The 22,311-nt window shown below is 42.4% G+C and overlaps 1 protein-coding gene across 1 annotated transcript; it reads right to left on the reverse strand.

The window, feature by feature from the left end:
- Positions 1-331: 331 nt before the first annotated feature.
- On the reverse strand, positions 332-21,695 carry LOC311078516 (Fc receptor-like protein 4). The gene is made up of 9 exons (XM_084107348.1): positions 21,666-21,695; positions 7,213-7,248; positions 5,419-5,703; positions 3,114-3,365; positions 2,737-3,009; positions 1,782-2,039; positions 1,407-1,679; positions 835-951; positions 332-713 (listed from the first exon to the last, which is right to left on the reverse strand). The coding sequence occupies exons 1-9, from the start codon at positions 21,691-21,693 to the stop codon at positions 670-672; spliced, it is 1,566 nt and encodes a 521-aa protein (XP_083963474.1). The 5' UTR covers positions 21,694-21,695; the 3' UTR covers positions 332-669.
- Between the last annotated feature and the right edge of the window lie 616 nt (positions 21,696-22,311).

Below are 22,311 nucleotides of genomic sequence, written 5' to 3' on the forward strand. Positions count from 1 at the left end.
CTGAGTAGACCAATCACAACAGACTGGGCCAGCTAGCCAATCAGAGTAGAGTAGCTCACGAAAAGGAGGGATTTAGAGAGACTGATTCATCCATTGAGTCTTTGAGAATCACTGAAAAATGTGGTGATGTGCAATGTATATTATGAGAAAATGATTTTTTTTTTTACCTTTGACCTGATGCATGTAAGCCTGTTGTATGAGACTTCAAAACAAAATTAGGAAACTTTAAAATAGCTTAATAGGGTCTTTAACCTAATTTTGTGTCACTTCACCGAACACCGACGTGATGATTTTTAAAAATATATATATTTGGGAAAGATGAGATGTTGAAGATGTTTGCTTCTTTATTAAGCAGAGCAGATATTCAAGACATAGTAAAACAAATAAAGACTTAATGTGAAATTAAAATGATATCTTCATATTAATTACAAAATAATTTTGGCAAACAATGAGGATAAACATTTGAATATTTACTTCAACATTCAGAACATTGAAAAAAAGAAGAAACAATATGATAGAGATACAATGATACAACAAAGCTGCAGTAGCTCAGGCAGAGTTATTTGATTTTTTTTTTTTTTGTCAAATTCAGACACATTATGAATATAAGTGAACAATGTTTAAAAAGAGAAACACAGAATGGGATTCATTCATCAGAACAGCCGACTTTCACTCCTCTGTTACAGCATATTGATTGATCTCATCAGACTGAGCTGTAAAACACAGAATATTGAAAAATTTACATTCTAATTATTCATAACGATAATTGATCTGGTTAAATGAATCTGTGGGAGAACAGATCAGAGAGAGAGAGAGAGAGAAAGAGAATCTCACCATGAGCTCTGTAGCATTTGACTCCTATAATGATGGTCACGAGCAGATATGTAGAAGCTGCCAGAAGAAAACTGAGCAGTTTGAGAACTGAGAGAACTGGCAATGGAGCTCCTGAACCTGAAAAATTAAACAACCAAATCATTTCATCATCATCAAAACTTGTTAGATTTTCTTAAATAAGGTACCCTCTAGCGCCACCAGATTTTACTTTTTATTTTAGATTTTACTTACAGATTTTACCTTTTGGTTGAAAAATATTATTGTGTCATGTAGGTCTCAGTGAAGCCATTGATTTGAATCTTTGCTCACTGACTACTATTTTGGAGTTTGACAAATATTATCCAGCTTTTAAACCAACATTTATTTACAGTCATCAATCATGTCTCTGTCACTGTTCATCATTCATATTTTATACTTAAAAGCATCATACAATTATTCTTTAATGCACATATTTCAAAGAGTTTTAATAGCATTTGTTTTGTTGACGTATTAAAGAGATACACTGATCTCAGTGGTCATTTTTCCATGGATGTAAAAGCAGATTGATGTGAAGGAGAGATTCTCACACTCACCTGAAAGCGTCAGTGTAACTTCATCACTGGTGTGTGTGTATCGTGATCCTCGCGTCTCTCTTCCACTACAGCTGTACTGACCTGTGTGAGATTCACTAACTGAACTGATGCTGTATTCCTGTGATTGACTGACATGAATCTCTGAATCATCTTTATTCCAGCTGTAGGTCCAGCTAGTGACGTCTGACTCCTGTATGACACATGTGAGATTGACCGTCTCTCCTCTGAACACTCGTCCATCAGGCTGAACACGCAATACAGCTCTGGGTCTCTCTGTGAGACATTAACTGTGTTTAACTGACAGAACATGATACTGTTGATGGATGACATTAATCTGAATAATATTTTTACTATTAAATCAGATTGCCACATTACCTCTGACTGTAAGCGTGAATCTATGACCTTGTGTTGTGGAGTTGTTTTCTCTCACTACACCACACCAGTACTCTCCTCCATCAGAGACTCTCACATCTCTCAGTGTTTCTGTTTCATCACCAGATCTTATTCTCTTGAAGTCTTTGTACCAGGTAATACTCCGTCCAGTTGAGCGTCTCTCGTCACAGATCAGAGTAACTGTGTCTCCAGTGAACACTGAACTCTGGGGCTTCACAGTTACTCTGAGTTTCTCTGTAACTATTTCATGATGATCTTGAGTTAATATACAGCATTCAGTCATCATCTATCACTGCTTATGTTTTCTTTCATTTATATTAGTTATATTTAATATACTTTTTAAATACTTTTTCTGTTCTTGTGAGTAATGAACTTATATGCTGTTTTACGTTCATCAAACACAAGAGGTTAATTTAAACTTTAAACTCTCAGATTGAAAGTACATGAAGACAAATCCAGTGCTTCAAAGAATCAAATGATCCCTTTTTAATAAATTGATCTTAGAACTATAATTAAAAAAATACTTTTGTAATACCATTTTTACAAAAAACTAAAACATTTCATGTTTGTCAGGCTCACTACAGCCTTTGGTCTCTCTATAACATCACATAAACAGATGTAGTTTAAACATGAAGCAGCGTCTGTGACATAAACAACAGAATCTCACTGTAAGTGAAGCCATTGATTTGAATTTCTGCTCACTGACTGTTATTTTGGAGTTTGACAAATTTTATCCAACATATTTTATACTTAAAAGCATCATACAATTCTTCTTCAATTCACATATTATGGCACATGCTCCATTCATTTTGGTCTTTATAAGTGTTTTAAAAGCACTTTGTTTTGTTGAAGTATTAAAGAGATACACTGATCTCAGTGGTCATTTTTCCATGGATGTAAAAGCAGATTGATGTGAAGGAGAGATTCTCACACTCACCTGAAAGCGTCAGTGTAACTTCATCACTGGTGTGTGTGTATCGTGATCCTCGCGTCTCTCTTCCACTACAGCTGTACTGACCTGTGTGAGATTCACTAACTGAACTGATTCTGTATTCCTGTGATTGACTGACATGAATCTCTGAATCATCTTTATTCCAGCTGTAGGTCCAGCTAGTGACGTCTGACTCCTGTATGACACATGTGAGATTGACCGTCTCTCCTCTGAACACTCGTCCATCAGGCTGAACGCGCAATACAGCTCTGGGTCTCTCTGTGAGACATTAACTGTGTTTAATTTAACTGACAGAACATGATAATGTTGATGGATGACAATTTTAATAATATTACTCTTATTAAATCAGATTGCCACATTACCTCTGACTGTTAGCGTGACTCTTTGACCTTGTGTTGTGGAGTTGTTTTCTCTCAGTACACCACAACTGTACTCTCCTCCATCAGAGACTATCACATCTCTCAGTGTTTCTGTTTCATAACCAGATTTTATTCTCTTGAAGTCTTTGTACCAGGTAATACTCCGTCCAGTTGAGCGTCTCTCGTCACATCTCAGAGTAACTGTGTCTCCAGTGAACACTGAACTCTGGGGCTTCACAGTTACTCTGGGTTTGTCTGTAAGTATTTCATGATGATCTTGAGTAATATACAGCCTTCAGTCATCATCTATCACTGCTTATGTTTTCTATCATTTATATTAATTATATTTAATATACTTTAATACTTTTCTCTGTTATTGTGAGTAATGTAATTATATGCTGTTTTACGTTCATCAAACACAAGAGGTTAAACTTTAAACTCTCAGAATGAAAGTACATGAAGACAAATCCAGTGCTTAAAATAATCAAATGATCCCTTTGTAATAAATTGATCTTAAAAGTATAAAAATTAAAAAACCTTCTGTAATACAATTTTTACAAAAAAAAAAAAAAAAAAAAAAACCCACATTAATCAGCATGCACCTTTTTTATAGTTCAAATGTCTTTGATAGTTTTGTGCTATTATTGTTGATGTATGATAATTAATGGACAGATTGCATTATGCATACATTTGCTTCTATTAAAAAGGTAACATTTATGTTACAGTTAACAAATAAATGCATATATTTGTGTTAAGGTGTAATACAAATAATCTTTAAAAAATGAACATCTGTGATATCCAGGGTACAAATCATATCTTTTAACATACAGATACAGTATATTGATAAGATGTTCATGATGATTATTAGCGCAGGCAGAAGGCTTGATCAGATGTTTAATTTAACAATTTGTAGGGAATGGAAAATAAATTGATGACGCATTGTTATTGAAAATGGCTTGGATTCATCTGATCTGAGTCAAACCTAAACTTTAACTATCATTTGGATAATACAGTTTTTTTCAATTGCTTACACACTAAAATTAAAACTTTCCCACAATTAGCAAAACCTTACACTCACGGAGCAAAACACCGGCCTAGATTTGCATGATTGTAAGCACATGGTCAGCTTCACACTTTTTGCAAAACATTACACACAGTGATTTGCAAAACACTAAACACACTTGTATACATTTGACACAGAAATTTATCATGATGTAATTTCCTTGCAATTTCAAAGCAAAGGCTTTCAAATGAACACACTCATGAACCAATTGGTTAAGCACAGTCACCAGGAGTGCACACACACTGGTGCTTAATTGTAGACACACCAATCAGGTTTACGCACTATAAAAAGGCAACAGGTAAGTTCACCTGTCTTCAACAAAAATGGACGGTGTCAGAGGAAGAGGGAGAGTGCGGATGAGAGGGGGAATCCGGAGAGAACAAGGTGGAGGAAGAGGAAAAGGAAGAGGATGAGGGAGCTAGAGGAAGAGGGAGAGGGAGAGGAAGAGGGAGACAACCAAATCCGTGTAACGAAATTCGTTTTCGTTTTTGGAAACAATTGTGGACCATGTAATAAACCACGGACTAATACTGAGGGAGGTGAATTCGTCACTCCAAAAGATTCTTCCCACGTTGCCTTACAAATGAAAATATAGCCTGTGATGTTGACAAGGCCCTGTGGCCAGATCCAGCTAGGCGGAGAGATGTTTAGGTTTTTAAAAAAAAAAAATGTTTTTGGTACTGAACTGGATTTGTATTTTTATGTAACAGTATTACTGTAAGCTTACAGTACAATGGTACATTTGGTAATACTGTATGAAAACTGGAAAAAAAATTGTTATGAATGTTTTGTTGAAATGTTCAGTATTGGCTGACTTGAGTACATGAAAATAAATAAATATTTTCATTAGTCTGCACAATTGGTGTCATGTGGTGTTGGTGAATATATTTTTACATTCTCTCTGTGTAAATGCTAAAAGTGTTTTAGGTTGAGCACAGGAGTGTTTAACTGATTCAAACAGAATTAGACCATATGATGGTTGTGTTTATGTTATGACAACAAAATAAGGTTTTATAAGACATTGTATAGTTTTGATGAAAGTGTTCCATTTTGCAAATGATCTGAGGTGTTGTGCTACTTTGGTGTAGTGTTGTGCTAATTGTGTGAAGGGGTTTGAAAAACCGAGCCCTGTTTTCAAAATTGTGCTTAAGCAATTGAAAAAAACTGTAATACTCCAACACAAAGCAAACATTATAATATATAATCTGAGCATTATCCTGATGTCAGTCAGGGATGATCACTCACCCGACACAGTCAGAGTCACTGCATCACTGCAGTAAGAGCAGTCTGATCCTCTGCAGCCGCAACAAATGCATATCTGTGTGAACTCTGCAGTGATCTTGAACTCTTTCTCTTTAAAATCGTCCTGTGTATAATCTTCATCTTTCTCTTTAGATTTGTAATCTCTATCTCCACACTCCCATCTGTATGTCCATCCTTCCCCCTGTAAGTCACATGTGAGAGTGACAGTCTCTCCTCTGAATATCTGTGATGGTTCAGGCTGAACAGTCAGAACAGCTTTAGGTGTCTCTGAAAGAAATGAATAAACAGAAGTTATGGTTAAACATCTAACAAAGTCATATTACAGTTTTTTTCAGTTGCTAACAAGTGTTTGTCCAACCAGTTGTCACATTTTCAAAACTCTAAACACAACTAGCACAGCATCGGTCTTTTGTGGCCATACCATTCACACATTTCTTGTCGTTTTCACACAATATGCAGTCAGTGAACACATTTCCATAATGCTTACATTTTCTTAACAGACAAGCTATACCTCCCAACAAAATTATGGATTGTTTTTGTAGTATTTACAAATGTTAACACACAACATCCCACAATAGCAAAAACAATATTCCAAATCTTAGATACAGTATAAAAACCTCTGCTTCTGCAATGATATCAGTTCAAAAACAATATATCAGTGAGAGAGTCAAGGAGCTACAACGACAATATGTCCAGGTATAGTGTACTGTATATTCAATTCAATGTCCGGTTCTATAAGCTTTGCACTTTGCAAGTAGGTAACCTACACAGTAATATGTTACAGTACAGTATAGTATACAGTAATGACATGATTACATAAGTTATGGAATTGGAGGCCAACCAGGCCCCTCATGAATTCATATACATAGATGAGGCAGGATTCAATCTGGCCAAAAGGCGTCGACCTGGACGAAATGTAATGTGGAGGTGGAAGGTTTATGACCATCAGCCACATGACCAGATGTCCCTCCTTGAAGCCATGGATGCTGGCACCAAGGGTGGATCCGACATACCAAGCGGTTTTATCCCAGGTGCATCGCCTTGGATGATATCAGATGTGATCTTGATGAAAACATGTGGCCTAACCCTGAAGATCGCAGAGATTAGATACAGTAACAGATACAGATCCCCCCCCCCCCCCCCCCCTGTTTCTACTGTACCTCCTGTAGTAAACAGTAAAGGAATAAAAACTGATTTGCTTTTTACTGGAATGTTTTTGAATGTGAACAGTACTGTACATGTGGACATACAGTTCCCGACCAAGAAATTTAGTGTAAAAACGGTGGATTGCATGTTTTGCATGCAAATACCTGTAAAACTGAAACATAAAAGTCTATGCAGTTTTTGTAATGTCAACACTAGCCAGTATTTTGAAACCTGGTGTACTGTGATTGACTGCATGTACCTTGAGAAGTGAAAACAAGTGTTATTCTTTGACAGAATAATTTCACTTTGAGTCAGATTTCCAGTGTTTTGGTAAAGTTAGTGTGTGCAGATAAACATGTGTTCTATTTTGAAATGAAGAGTTAGTATATATTTAACAAAATGTGTTTTTGAGAAGAAAATGATCCATTTGGCCAATTGTGTTTTGTAGGTTTGAGTCTGTGTTAAGAGTTTAGAAAAAGTATCTGAAGTATGGGTAAGCACTTGTTAGCGATTGAAAAAAACTGTAAGTGAATTGACAGAATCTCACTGTACTCAACACAATGCTAAACACTTTCTGTTTCTGTTCCACTGTGTAATGTGTGTGAAGACTTGAGGAAATATATAAATCACCTTGAGTTTGTCCAGGCTGGATGTTTGAAATCAGCACTACAAATCAAAAGAGACAAAACACATTGATTTATTTGTTGTTGCTTCATTCATTTTCATACATAAATGCATTTAAAGGCACAATATGTAACTTTTTTTGCTTTAAAAATAGCAAAAATCACTATATCTGTGTTATATTTTTGTTGTTGTTGTTTACTTACATTATCCCGACTGTTTCCAACAACTTTCAAACCAGGAGAAATTTTAATTTAATTCGAAGACACGGCACGTTTCTTTATTTCCGTTTTGTCGCCGTCAATGGCGTCCGCGTTGTCCCTGGTTTACGCTTGTACTGCCATGGTAACCAGTTATGAACTAGAGCCCTCTGATAGTAACCAAGACGACAGACGTGGACCACTGTAGTTCGCAATGTCTATCTGCACGCTGTTGTTGTTTCGTTCAAACATTATGGACCATGGCAAGCAGACTTTGGATAAAAAAGGAGAACTAAAACAAGAATCAATATCAGCGCGGTGTTTTCGAGATGCCGAGAGCTCCCATATATAAACGAGAGCTCCACGTCCGAGACTTCGACCGCTCCTAAATGTACTTTATTAAACAGGTGAGCACATTTACATAAAACTAATCAATGTTTTATAGTTCAACAATGATAAAATGTTAGAATATGATCTGTATGTTATTCTCATGTTGATTTAGCTTACTGCTAGTCTCATACAGACAAACTAACACATACATTTCAACACATTCAAATGCAGTTTAGTGTGATAGTGTAATGTTAGACCAAGTGAAACAGCGCTGCGTTACCTCACAAGTTTAATTTGTCTAATAAACTGACCTGTGAGTAGTAATTCTGCACTCGCGTGTAGTTCGGTAGAATGAAATGTCCATATTCCTTTTATATCCGCGGGACTCACGTCGCGTGTGGAGCTGATAGCTGTCTCTTAGCAATCCCGAACTGCTTCATATCACAGTCATGATAAAAACATCGATGTATTCAGTCATCCATAAACATTATTAGATCGGTCGGCTTGACGTTGACGACAAGATCCATAATTCTTAGCAAATGTTGCGTCATCAAACTACGCCTTTGTTATTGTAAATAGGTTAGCGACCCCTAGTGGAGAAAAAATTCCATACTGTACGTTTAAATCAGCATTTGAATAATTTATGATGGTTATAAGGTGGAAGAGAAATGATAAAACAGGCTCATTAATAGAACACTTGTGTGCTTATATTTGTAAAATATGTAAAAATAAACAATTCTGATAAAAACACTGATCATGTGTTTATGCTGAGATCTCTGCTGTGGCGTTGAGCAGAAGTGGAGAATCAACACACACACCAGCTTCATCCTCACAACTTCATTCTGGAGAAAATACAATATTGATTTACAATATCAGTCTCTCCAAAAAAGGCTTAATTTGTCTGCTGATTATATGCAATTATTTTTTTAATTTTTTTTTTTACACCAATTCACAAGGTCCTTTCAGACAAACACAGACTGTGTTGTTGGGTTAGTATGGTGTTCTTACAGCAGTAAATGCTTTAGAAAAACTACATTAGGGTGAATGACATGACGCACACAATTTTGTGTTCAAGTGCATTATTCCCTTTTAACTTGATAAATTCATGACATTTGACTTTATTCCATAAAAACTATTCAGTTTGTATTAATTTTTAGTATATTCAAATAATAAATATTACTTTATGGTTTGGTATCTTAAACCCCCAAAATGTCAATGTTGTGCAACCGTCTGTAAAAATGAACAGACTAAGAAAACTATTTAAAATGTTGTTTTAATAAGAGGAAATTCACACGAAAATACTATGGTAAAATTGAAACCTTTCATATAAAAAAATTGTATAAATATCAGAAGTTTAAAGCTGTTAAAATAATTGAAAAACCTTTGTCCAGGATTTGTATATTCTCAGATATCAGGGTGACAACATGGGTCTTTTATTATGAAGAGAAATAAGACTAAACATGATAATGAAACATCCAAATGACCCCAATTTATCCTTGAGGCAGAGAGAAAAGGTTTGTAAATCTCTCTTTGATAAAAAATAGCTACTTTCAAGTATGGGTAAGTTGGTACACTTTCCATTTTAGAGGGTACAACCAATGTAAAACGATACTTGGTTACTCACGTAACCTCGGTTCTCTCTAGAGAGGGAACGAGTATTGCGTAAGCTGTGCTTACGCAGCGGGAAAAGCCTTCTTTTCTCGAGATACTGAAACCAAAAATTATCCTTAATTTCATATATTGTCAACGCAGTGCAGCTGCAGGCAGCTGAGCTAGAGCGGCATACTGCGCGCTCATTGGCTGCCGCGCGGCAACTGCTTAAGCCTACCAGTGAGCCTGGCGTGACGTCACGCCCAATGAGGGCGCGCGCGACCTCGCGCGTCACAGCCCGCCAGAATGGGCGGCGTCAGAGCGTATATAAGGAAGGCTCGTAGGCTATATTCTCTGTTTTCTGTCGACTGAAGCGACACGAGCGATAGGCTCAGCACGGTCAGGGAACGCAATACTCGTTCCCTCTCTAGAGAGAACCGAGGTTACGTGAGTAACCAAGTATCGTTCTCTTACGAGAGGTTCTCTCGTATTGCGTAAGCTGTGCTTACGCAGCGGGAACCCTTTGTCCACGCCGTGCGAGCCTAACAATCACATATGACTCATAGAAAAACATAGAGGTGATAAAACAGGTGGCCAGCGGTGCGGGCCAACACATGTTCATAAGCACACATAGGGAACACACCAGAACGGCACTGCCGGTCCATGTACACTGATACCCTGAGCGTGCAGCTCAGCAGACGAGCTAATCGGGAATACAGCCTGCGCATATGAGCAGGACATGAATCACGACTAGACTGTCAGAAGTTTAGCCTGCATGGCGGGAACTTCCAGGTTATAAAACCTAACAAATGTGGAGGGGGACGCCCAGCCCGCCGCCATACAAATGTCATGAATGGAAATCCCGCTGGACCATGCCCACGATGAGGCCATGCCTCTGGTGGAATGAGCCCGTATGCCCAACGGACATTGCAGGTCTTTAGACGCATAGGCTGCTGCGATAGCGTCCACTATCCATCTGGATAGCGACTGTTTCGAGGCGGCGCAACCCTTGGTGCGCCCACCGAACGAAACGAAAAGCTGCTCTGAGAGCCTGAACGCTGCAGAGCGCGTGACATAACACCTTAACGCCCTGACCGGGCAAAGGCGGTTAACCCCTTCCTCACTGCCGGAAGACGGCAGGGCCGATAGGGTAATGACCTGAGTCCTGAAGGGAGTGCCTAACACTTTGGGGACATAGCCGTGCTTCGGTTTGAGAATGGCTAACGAGTCGTTAGGTCCAAACTCGAGGCACGACGCGCTGATGGACAGCGCATGTAAATCACCCACACGTTTGACTGAAGCCAGAGCTAGCAGAAAAACGGTCTAAGCGTCAAGTATTTCAACTCCACAGAGTCCAAAGGCTCGAAGGGATGCACTTTTAGGGACTCTAGGACCAGAGACAGGTCCCAATAGGGACCGACGGTGGCCGAGGAGGGTTCATCCTTCTGGCTCCGCGCAGAAAGCGCGTAATGAGTTCATTTCTGCCCAGTGAGCGGCCGCGCGCCGAGTCGGCGAACGCTGCTATGGCCGCGACATAAACCTTGAGTGTGGAGGGGGACCTGCCCGCGTCCAACATCTCTTGGAGAAAGTTTAATACCTGTGGGACTCCACAGGACTGAGCATTAGAACCCATTTTTACGCACCATTTGTTAAACACCGACCATTTAGACGCATAGAGCCGCCTCGTCGAGGGGGCTCTGGACTGCGTGATCGTGTTAATTACCCCTTCTGGCAGATCAACGAATATCCGTTGATTCTCCACGCATGCAGAGACCAGAGCTCTGGATGGGGATGCAGAATGGATCCTCGGGCCTGAGAGAGAAGGTCTCTCCTCACCGGAATCGGCCATGGGGCTGAGTCCACCAGACTCATTAGCTCGGGGAACCACGGCTGGTTTTCCCAGCGCGGGGCTATGAGGAGCACTGCGCAGTTCGCTTCCCTGATCCTCGCTAGCACTTGAGGCAGCATCGAGGTCGGTGGGAACGCATACAGCGGGGCGCTGGGCCAGGTCTGGGCCAGCGCGTCCTCCTGTTTCGAGAAAAACCTCTGGCACTGAGCGTTCTCGCTCATGGCGAAAAGGTCGATCTCCGCTTCGCCAAAACGACGCCAAAGCGTTTGTACCGTCTGGCGGTGTAGAGACCATTCCCCTGGGGGAACGTTGTCCCTGGACAGTCTGTCCGGGCCATCGTTCAGACGACCGGGTACATGAACAGCCCTTAGGGAGCGCAGCGGCCCCTGAGCCCAGGCTAGGAGGCGCTCTGCGAGAGCCCGCAGGGATCTGGATCTGATTCCGCCCTGGCGGTTCACGTAGGACACCACTGACATGTTGTCTGAGCAAACTAGCACATGGTGTCCCCGTAGAAGCGGTAGAAAGTGCTTCAGCGCTTTCTCGACCGCCAGCATCTCTAGACAGTTTATGTGAAGGCGTTTCTCCGTATTTGACCATGGGCCACAAATCGGACTGCCCTCGTGAGTCGCTCCCCAACCCATGCTGGACGCGTCTGTCGAGACCACTTTGCGGTGTGCGATGGCTCCCATCGTCACTCCCCGCTGATACCATTCGGCCGCCAACCAGGGCTGCAGGGCTGAGACACAGCGCTGAGTCACTCTGATTGGAATACGGCCCGAAATCCATGCTTTGCAGGGCACTTCCGACTTTAGCCAGCATTGAAGCGGGCGCATTCGAAGTAAACCCAGCTGCTGGACCGCTGCGGCTGACGCCATGTGGCCCAACAGCCTCTGAAAGGTTTTTAGGGGAAAAACTTTCCCACCTGAATGGATGCGGCGAGGTGTCGAACACAGCGCGCGCGCTGTGCCGACAGTCTGGCCGTCATTGCCGCCGAGTCCAGATCTATGCCCAGAAAGGTGATAGACTGGCTGGGGGTTAGAGAGCTCTTGTCCCAGTTCACAGAAAGACCCAGGCTTTCCAGATGACCGAGAAGCGCTTCTCTGTGGGAAACTAGTTCCTCTACTGAGTGCGCTATAATGAGCCAATCGTCCAGATAGTTCAGGATTCGCATTCCCCTTGACCTCAGGGGTGCGAGAGCCGCATCCATACACTTCGTAAATGTACGGGGTGCCAGGGACAGGCCGAACGGCAGGACGGTATACTGATATACCTGACCGTCGAAGGCGAATCTCAAGAATGGCCTGTGACGGGGTACAATCTGGATCTGAAAGTATGCGTCTTTCAGATCGAGAGAGACGAACCAGTCCCCCGGGCGAATCTGCGCGAGGATTTGACTGGTCGTGAGCATTTTGAACGGTCGTTTCACGAGCGCTTCGTTCAAATATCTCAGATCTAATATAGGTCTGAGTGCTCCGCCCTTCTTGGGTACGAGGAAATAGCGGCTGTATAAGCCCGCCTCGGTAACCGGGGGGAGGACTCGTTCTATCGCCCCTTTGCACAGCAAATTCGCTATCTCTGTGTGAAGCAGATGGGCTGCATCCGCTTCCACTAGAGTCTCGACCCGAGCGCGAAGCGCGGAGGGCGGCGAGCGAATTGGAGCGAATAGCCCTTTATCACTGTGTTTAGTACCCACTTCGACACTCCCTGAATAGCTTTCCATGCATTCGCACTCATAGCTAGGGGTCGAATCGCCTCCGGGTCCCGCCCGCCGCACAGCGCGGGACGGGGAGCCTGTGGCGGTGTGTGCGCGAGTCGCGCAGTGGCAGTGAGAGGGGACGGGGGCTCGCCGATGGCGGCAGCCGGCTGAGTGACGCTGCAAGAGAGCGTTGTGTGTGACGGCTCGCGGCGCGGAAGCGGGGCGGGCTCGTGCGTGTTCACATGAGAGTGTGCGCGCTGTGTAGCGGGCACAGGGCTCTTTATAGTCCATGGGCCAGACCAGATATTGGTACCATCTGGGTGGGCAAAACCTTACCTGTACTAAATTGTTTATGGGGTTAATATAAGTTCATTTTAATATGATAACCTTTCCACAGTCCCAGCTTTTTATACTTTTTTTTAGAATTGGTAATTTTCCTACTTTTATGTATTAGAATTATTTTTGAAAAATACACAAATGTCCAATACCATAATAACAGTGATCTAATATTAATACCAAGCAAACTAAAATATTTGTAAATATTAACAGGCATAATAAAGTCAATATCTTTGAATTCACACTGATATTTTGTTGTTTTGAGTTGTAAAAAATATAAAAGAAAAGAAAAATAACACATGTATTGTTGACTCTACTGTCTACCATTGGAAAGTCATAAAATGTACATACGATTTGTATAATATATTTCAATACGTTTTGTTTTCAGGTTCATGTGGAATGTATTAGGTAACAGCTTTGTAACACAAGAAAATAAGAAACGTTGAATTTCAGGTAGATATTAACACATATGCCCAGAAACCCCATTTTATTCCAAAATCTGTGTTTATCTTGGTCACAACCTTCATTGCTATTATATTATGCCGTTTTCTAACCACAAAATAAACAGCTCTGATGTCAATCTAAAAGATTAACTACCGGACAGCTCGCGGTCATTCGGCAAACAGTCGCGGACATTGGATCCATTGTGATATTTTAGCTTTGTGCACAAACTTGCACACCGACAGGCCTTCACCTACACTTGCATATTTTGTAATGCTACGTTAAGTTGTTTCTTCCAGTGGATGCAGTCAACCAGACCATTGAGGAGACCATCAACAAGGACACACAGACAGCAGGAGGAACAAAGGGCTTCCCGAAGTACTACCTGACAGCAGAGTACCGCAGCGCATACCTAAGAAAGCTAAGAGAGATGGTCGGTTGGGGTGATTCTCAGCTGAATCATCCAGAACTACAGCCGCCAAAATTTCAAGACAGAATATCTGGAAACGAGAGATACTTTTCTACGACACGATGACCAAGAAAAAACTTTAAAAAAATTCTCAGAGATCAAGAAGAAGCAACATAGTCAGGAGCAAGCCAAGCAGGTAGTATTGTAGGCCGAAAGAAACCTCTTTGGTCACATGATCTTGGTGGCACAGAGCCGACAACTACACATGAGTGACATCTTGGCTCATCCTCTGGGACCTCTGCCTTGGGCCCTAGCTAACAAGGATGGGTCTCTACGCAAGACCAACAAGGCAGCTTTGGTCAGAGAGTTGGAGAAGAGAGTGTCCCCAGCTGAGGAAATCCCAGAGCCATCAACAACCGCCATTGATGGAATGAGCCTGTTACAGAAACTGAAGGGCCAAGACAATTCCTTTGCGCAGTTGGCTGTCTCAGCTCTGGACAAGGAGCTGCACGAAGGGGGAAAGAGCCAGCGTATAGATGTTGTCTTTGATGTGTACAAGGACATCTATTACACGGAACGTGAAAATAGAGACACCAGCCACCATAGTCACGTTTGCCTGGAGCCAGAGCGCCTGACATCAAAGCAAATTTAAAAGTGCTGCCTAATGCTAATCGTAAATTATCTAAGATTATTATTCACATCAGCACTAATGATGTTCGACTCCGCCAGTCGGAGATCACCAAAATTAACGTTAAAGAGGTGTGTGAACTCGCAAGTATGATGTCAGGTACTGTAATATGCTCTGGCCCCCTTCCTGTTCGCAGGAGTGATGAGATAGTTAGCAGATTGTCATCACTCAATGGCTGGCTGTCTAAATGGTGTCCGCAAAATAATATAGAGTTCATAGACAATTGGAAAAGTTTTTGGGGCAAGCCTGACCTGTTGAAAAGAGATGGTATTCATCCCTCCTGGGATGGTGCTGCTCTTCTCTCTAGTTATATGGCACATAGTCTTAGACCTCAAACATGACTTGGGACTTGGAACGTCACCAAGGTCAGATAAATCCCATCACATAGAGGCTCTTTCACCTAGAAATCATCATATAGAGACTGTGTCTGTTCCCCGAATTAGGGAATATAAAAACTCCCAAACCCATCTAAGGGTAAAAATTTAATTGATGTTCAACAAATAAAAAACAGATATAATACAATTGAGCAAATGATAATGCTCGGTTTGCTGAATATTCGATCCCTTACTTCAAAAGCACTTATTGTTAATGATATGATTACAGACTATAATCTAGATGTGCTGTGTTTGACAGAAACCTGGCTAAAACCAAACAATTACATTACTTTAAATGAGTCCACCCCCCAAGATTACTGTTATAAACATGAGCCTCATCTGAAACGCAAAAGGAGGGTGGTGTTGCTGTAATTTACAGTAATACTTTCAAAATTACTAAGAAGTCTAGTTTCAGATACAATTCTTTTGAAGTGTTGGTGCTTAATGTAACAACATTAAGTGTAAATGATAAATCACGTTTGAATTTGTGCTGGCTAATGTATACAGGCCACCAGGGCACCATACAGACTTTATCAAAGAATTTGCTGACTTTCTATCAGAGTTAGTACTGGCTGCAGATAAAATCCTAATTGTTGGTGATCCTAAATATACATGTAGATAACGAAAAAGATGCATTGGGATTGGCATTTAAAGATATTCTTAACTCTATTGGGAGTTAGACAACACGTGTCAGGACCTACTCATTGTCGTAATCATACTCTAGATCTAATACTTTCACATGGAATCAATGTTGATGCCGTTGAAATTCTGCAGCAGAGCGATGACATCTCAGATGATTATCTAGTCTTGTGTAAACTTCATTTAGCCAAGGCTGCAAAGCCGACTCCTTGTTACAAATATGTTAGACCTATCACTTCTGCCACTAAAGATTGCTTTATTAATAATCTTCCTGATCAGTTCCATAATTTCAGCATCCCAGATATTCCTTAGAATAACTTGATATTGCGACAGAAACTTTTAACTCTCTCTTTTCCAGTACTTTAGACACAGTTGCTCCGTTGCGCTTAAAGAAGATTAAAGAAAATAGTCCATCTGGGTGACCGATGTGGTTCCATTCTGGCCATTCATGCTCTTTCGGGATGTGATACCACCTCAAATCCTGTCGGGAAGGGGAAGGTGTCTGCACTCAAGGCCATGAGAGTCGTACCTGATAAGCTTCTCCACTGTATTAGAGAGGCAGAAGCCACAGATTTACAGATCACAAAAGCAACAAGGGCTTTCTTTCTGGCTCTGTACAATCAGAGGAACTCTGTAACCTTCGATGCAACCCGGTATGAAATTTCCCGGAAGTGCAACAGTCCCCCAGCAATGAAGACACTACCTGCTACAGAGCGCAATATGCGCTTTCATGGAAGACGTGCCAGCCAACAGGTGCTGCTATGGAAAGCTGCAGACAAGCCTGATCCACCGGCTGTGGATATCACCTTGTTTGGATGGAACAAGAAGATGGGCCTAAAAGAAGGAGAGGAACTGATTATGCCCACCCAGGATTCAAGTCAAGTTCCTCCTCCTGCTTTTTTAGCTGCTGTCAGCTTAGGTTGCAAAGCCGGGTTGAAACCTTGCACATCAGCAAAGTGAAGCTGTGCAGCTGCAGGTCTGGCCTGTACCAGTTATTGTTCCTGTAAAGGCAATGATGGTATATGCTGCAACATACTTACACAACACCAAGAACACAAAGAGAGGGATTAAGGGTCTGGAGAAAATGATGACAGAACAGACAAACAGTGAATATGATGAGGCTGCCTTTTGTTCATTAATTGTGAGGCATAGCAGTTTGCCTGAAGGTGGTAGCCAGTGTGTGCTTTGTGTGGTGTGGAGGTGAGGCCCTCTTGGTTAGCCTTGCGTCTGGCGGGCTGACCCGGGTTGCCCAGACTCAGTTTTAACTCTTGCGTCCTACAGAGTTTTAACTGGGTCCTCGTTGGATCTTGCGACTTGCGGACCAACCTGGGCAGCCCTTCTGCCATTCGGGCGTTGCCCTAGCGACTTGCGGGGCCTGTCTTGTATGGCATGTATATAGTGTATATTTGTACATAGTTCGTTGATCACACATGGTGATGGGTTTAGGTGATGTCATCTCAATGGGTGTCTTAAAGACCTACCCCATTAATATGTATCATACAGTGGCAGGATCCAAGTTATGTTAAATACCTGTATTAATTTTTCCTCCAGAAATGCATAACATTCAGCCTAACAAAGATTCATCGTTTATCCAAAAAGCAATTTTGAATTTTTAAAAGTGTCAGGATGGGATTCAGCCTCACTACACCCTAAAAACAATGCATCAACATTCACAAGAGCACTCATGATTGTGAAATGTAAAATTATTTTGTTTACCATAAAAATAACCTAAAATTATGCCTGAAAGTAATCATAATTTGCCTAAATAAATCAAAATATGTCATAAAATTAGCTCTTTGAAATCTGAAAATGCCAGAAATGAAATCAGCATCCTCTAAAACCACTCACATATTGTAGAAATTGACCATACAGTGCAAAATATCTGGTGAAAATGGACGATTAAGCTAATAATGCTAATTATGCTAATCATGCAAATTGCTCAACATATGCAAATTAGCATCCGGCAGTTTCTGTATGCTGAGGACCCATACTTCACATTTCTGCAATAAAACTTTGGTGTACTCAACATTTCCGGGTTCACCTAGTTGGCTACTAGACTATTTCATGATATTGGGGTATTACGGTTTGACATGCTAAAACTCCCAAATTTAGCAATTTTTAGCAATTTATTTTGGAATTATTGCCTTTATCTCATTATTTCACTAATTTTGAACCTACTTTATTTGTGATGAATGAACCACTTGATGAATTATCAACTGGATGAACCAGATTATTTCCATGGAAGGTACTTTTGCCATTTTTTTCCGCTTACAGGGGTCAGTCACTTCAAGCGGTCATAACCACTACTAAGCTGCCAGTTGGCAAGGGTTATCATGTCAAAACATTATCTAGGGATGCATATGATGTAAAAAATCGCAACTAGAATTTGCCCACCCAGATGGTACCAATACGTGAAATTTTGGGTCTTGGCCCAAGGACTATTATTAACACACAGCCGGCGGCGGGCTCGTGTGTGTTTATATGAGAGTGTGCGTGTAGCGGGCACAGGGTTCTTTATTAACACACGGCCGGTGGCAGAATGCTCTGTTCCCCAAGTGTGTGAGACAGAGCGAGCACTGTGTAGGTGTGAGCACTGAGGCGTGGGCACGTGACCTACAGTTATCACTCGAGCGGCCGTAGCGCGCTTCATGCGAGTGCACTCTGTGGGGTACACAGGGGAAATTGTGCTTGTGTGTAGCGATGAACACTGGGACGTGGGCATGTTTACTACACTCATAACACTGACGGCTTGAGCCGCACCGTCGGCGTGAGCCGAATAACCAGAATTAACACTCTTTTCCAGATTTTCTGGGCCGCTGTATGAACAGCGTTTGTGTGCAGGCGAGCGAGTTGTGTAACTGACTCATTGGCTGCAATACACATCTGCGGTCATCTTCTTAAGTGACTGACAGCGCGAAACGCTTGAAGGCTCAAATGTTTAAACTCTCATAATTCCTCGCGCACCATCAGAGGGAGGATGCGAGGGGCGGGTTCACTTTCTGCGTGTGAGAAGCTGGCCGCGAGCTCGGATCAGCGAACAGCATAAAAAATGTTTGCTGCCAGAGCCGGGATCGAACACGGGTCTCTGGTGTGAAAGCCTGTTTTTCTGCCACTGAGCCACAGGGGAAGAGTGCATAGGCAATCGGTTCGCTCGAGCATAAGAGAGTGTGGGTCATGCTTTTCGTCGGCGATAGCGTGCAGACGTGCGTATTATAACAGGCTCGTTGCTGCAACATTAACATTTTCAGCCGCCTAAACTCAGAGGGGGCTGAGAAACGTACGGGAATTGGAGAATGGCCCGGCCTCAGCGGGGCTACAAACATCTCCCTCCTCCTTCCGCCGGTGAGTGAGGCACGCGGGGTGCTGAGCATTACTCGTGACCGTCCGCTCTGACATCCCTGAGAACGGCGCAGTTTGCGCGGGAAGCGGGGCGAGTAGCCAGAGCGTCATCATGTTTTGCAGGCGAGCGTGTAAGGTAACAGGCTCGTTTACTGCAATATTAATATTTCCAGCCGCCTGAACTTAGAGGGGACTGAGAAATATGTGAGAAGGCGGTAGCCAAGCCTCGGTGGGATTCGAACACTCTCTTTCCTCCTATCACCGGCGAGTGACGGACGCGGGGACAGTAGCTTTCTTGTAACGTAAAGAAAACTAACCCCGCGACTGTCAGCTTCTGCAATCCCTTGTGAGCGGTGCAGTGTGCGCGGCTCGAACAGAGGGAGAGAGTGCGGGGAGAGCGAGTAGCCAGAGAGCGTTATCATGTTTGCAGGCGTGCGTGTACTGTAACAGGCTCGTTTACTGCAGTATAGATATTCCCAGTAGCCTGAACTAGGAGGGGACTGAGAAATATGTTAGAGATGGAGGTTAAACCGGCCTTGGCGGGTCTAGAACACTCTTTTCTCCTTTCGCCGGGAGACGGCGGGTGGGGGGGCGGGGGGCGGGGGGCGGGGGGGGGGGGGGGTAGCTTTCTTGTAACGTAAAGAAAGCTAGCCCCGTGACCGTACGCGTCTGCGATCCGGCACGAGCGGCTTGTGAGCGGCACGTTTTGCGCGGCTCGAACAGAGGGAGAGAGCGAGCCCCGTAATCATCCGCATCTCTAACACACCTTGTGAGCGGCGCAGTGTGCGCGGCTCGAACAGAGGGAGAGAGTGCGGGGAGAGCGAGTAGCCAGAGAGCGTTATCATGTTTGCAGGCGTGCGTGTACTGTAACAGGCTCGTTTACTGCAGTATAGATATTCCCAGTAGCCTGAACTAGGAGGGGACTGAGAAATATGTTAGAGATGGAGGTTAAACCGGCCTTGGCGGGTCTAGAACACTCTTTTCTCCTTTCGCCGGGAGACGGCGGGCGGGGGGGGGGGGGGTAGCTTTCTTGTAACGTAAAGAAAGCTAGCCCCGTGACCGTACGCGTCTGCGATCCCTTGTGAGCGGCACGTTTTGCGCGGCTCGAACAGAGGGAGAGAGCGAGCCCCGTAATCATCCGCATCTCTAACACACCTTGTGAGAGGCGCAGTTGCGCGGCTCGACAGAGGGAGAGAGAGAGCGGGGAGTGCGAGGCATTTGAACAACGCCTCGTGTAAAATACATCAGTAAAACACATAATGTAAATAGACATAGTGAGAAAGGATATGTATCGCCGGATAGCTGAGCTGGCACGGCAGGCTGAAGGCGGCGAAGAGATCGTCCGGCTTCCTCAGGCTGTCCTAAGCTGGCTCGTTAGCTTGATCCAAGAAGGCCACGGCGACGGTTTCCTCTCAGAGATCAGCGATGCGAGTGCTTCGCTGAAAAGACAGAAATCAGAGAATATAGCCTACGAGCCTTCCTTATATACGCTCTGACGCCACCCATTCTGGCGGGCTGTGACGCGCGAGGTCGCGCGCGCCCTCATTGGGCGTGACGTCACGCCAGGCTCACTGGTAGGCTTAAGCAGTTGCCGCGCGGCAGCCAATGAGCGCACAGTATGCCGCTCTAGCTCAGCTGCCTGCAGCTGCACTGCGTTGACAATATATGAAATTAAGGATAATTTTTGGTTTCAGTATCTCGAGAAAAGAAGGCTTTTCCCGCTGCGTAAGCACAGCTTACGCAATACGAGAGAACCTCTCGTAAGAGAACTAGGAAAATGCTATTTTAATCTTAAATTCTTTATCGTTTTCAAAATTCTATGTATGAACTTGCTTCATTTTTTATTCCATCAGCTGAACATTGCCCATTTCTATTATATCAAATCAACTCTATATATTCTTCCAGATCTATAAGTCAATAAGTGGAGAGATTGAGGGGGAAAGAGGAAGAGTGAAGAAAACATCTATGTTCAATATAGTTAGCTGATGCTGTCATGACAGAACTGAAACCGCAGTCTGAAGATCTTATTTTCCATGTAATCATTGCTTCATATGGGAAGTGGCTTCATCGTGGTCATTAACGTCACTGGTCAGAGTTTGAGACTGAAGAAACACAAGCCGTCTCACAACATCTACACATCTACTACTAAACTCTTCAACAACTCCAGAAGTTTCCAGAACAACAAAACCTGACATCAAATCAACATCTGAGTTTATGAGATCCACATCACAATTAAAGAATAAATGTAGATAGTGAAGATCTATTGAAGAAAACAGACAACTTTACAGAACATGACAGCATATGTTTGATTCACACATGAACCATAACAAACTAAACTGAACGACAATCACAGTAATGATCAATACACTGATCTCATTCAGCACATCAGGTGTTTTTCACTTTCACACACAGATTTCATGAACTACTGATGGATTTGATACTCAAAAGTATTAGCGGCATGAATAAAAAACAGGCCGAATACTTCAAAAGATGAAATACAGATGAACACTGATTCACTACAACATTATACAAAATTCACAACTGATGCATAAATGAGAAAATAATACTCACAGATCATTAGAAGTGAACTGAGCTCCATCCTGATCTATTAATGACACGCTGTCAAACACACAGTCTGTCTTATAGACTCAACACTTCCTGAACTTAAAGAAGAGACTCAGAGCAACAGAGAGGAATTAAATAGACACAAAATATCTAATTCGATTTAGTATTGAGTCTAACAGCATCTGACAGCTTCTTTAGCTCAAACGTGTTTTTTTTATAGGTGCAAGTTACAGGTAATGCATGTGTGCATCCTGAGGTTAAAGCTAAACAGATAAAAATGCCTCAATAAGCATCAAAATTCAAATGTTATGAAATAAAAGTCAACAAAAATATTTATACTTAAGTAGAAATACCAATAAAACTGCACTGGATATAATACTTTGTAATACATCTCTGGTTTCACTCTTTAGAAGAAACATTATAAGGGTTCTGCCAGACACTTAATAAATATAACTTTTTAGGGGTTCCCATCATGTGATCATTATATGGATTTAGTTCATTAATTCTGTAAATCAATTAATTGTTTTATTTTAATTAAATTTTATGAATTAAACAGTTTGTAAATTTCTTATTTCTTAGAGCAACTAAACCTACTTCACAGTCATGTGCACACGATGGCCATTTTATACCCAAAAGAGCATATATGACGTGT

Source organism: Abramis brama (genome assembly GCF_963993115.1).
Source record: "Abramis brama genome assembly, chromosome: 3".
NCBI classification, from domain to species: Eukaryota; Metazoa; Chordata; class Actinopteri; order Cypriniformes; family Leuciscidae; genus Abramis; species Abramis brama.

Bases quoted from the DNA above. Each gene is read 5' to 3' on its own strand.
- LOC311078516 (XM_084107348.1), bottom strand. From the start codon at position 21,693: ATGGAGCTCAGTTCACTTCTAATGATCT. The intron at 5,704-7,212 runs GTGATTTATATA...CATTTCTTTCAG, and splicing joins CCAGCCTGGACAAACTCAAG to AGACACCTAAAGCTGTTCTG. The intron at 952-1,406 runs GTGAGTGTGAGA...TTAATTTTTCAG, and splicing joins AGTTACACTGACGCTTTCAG to GTTCAGGAGCTCCATTGCCA.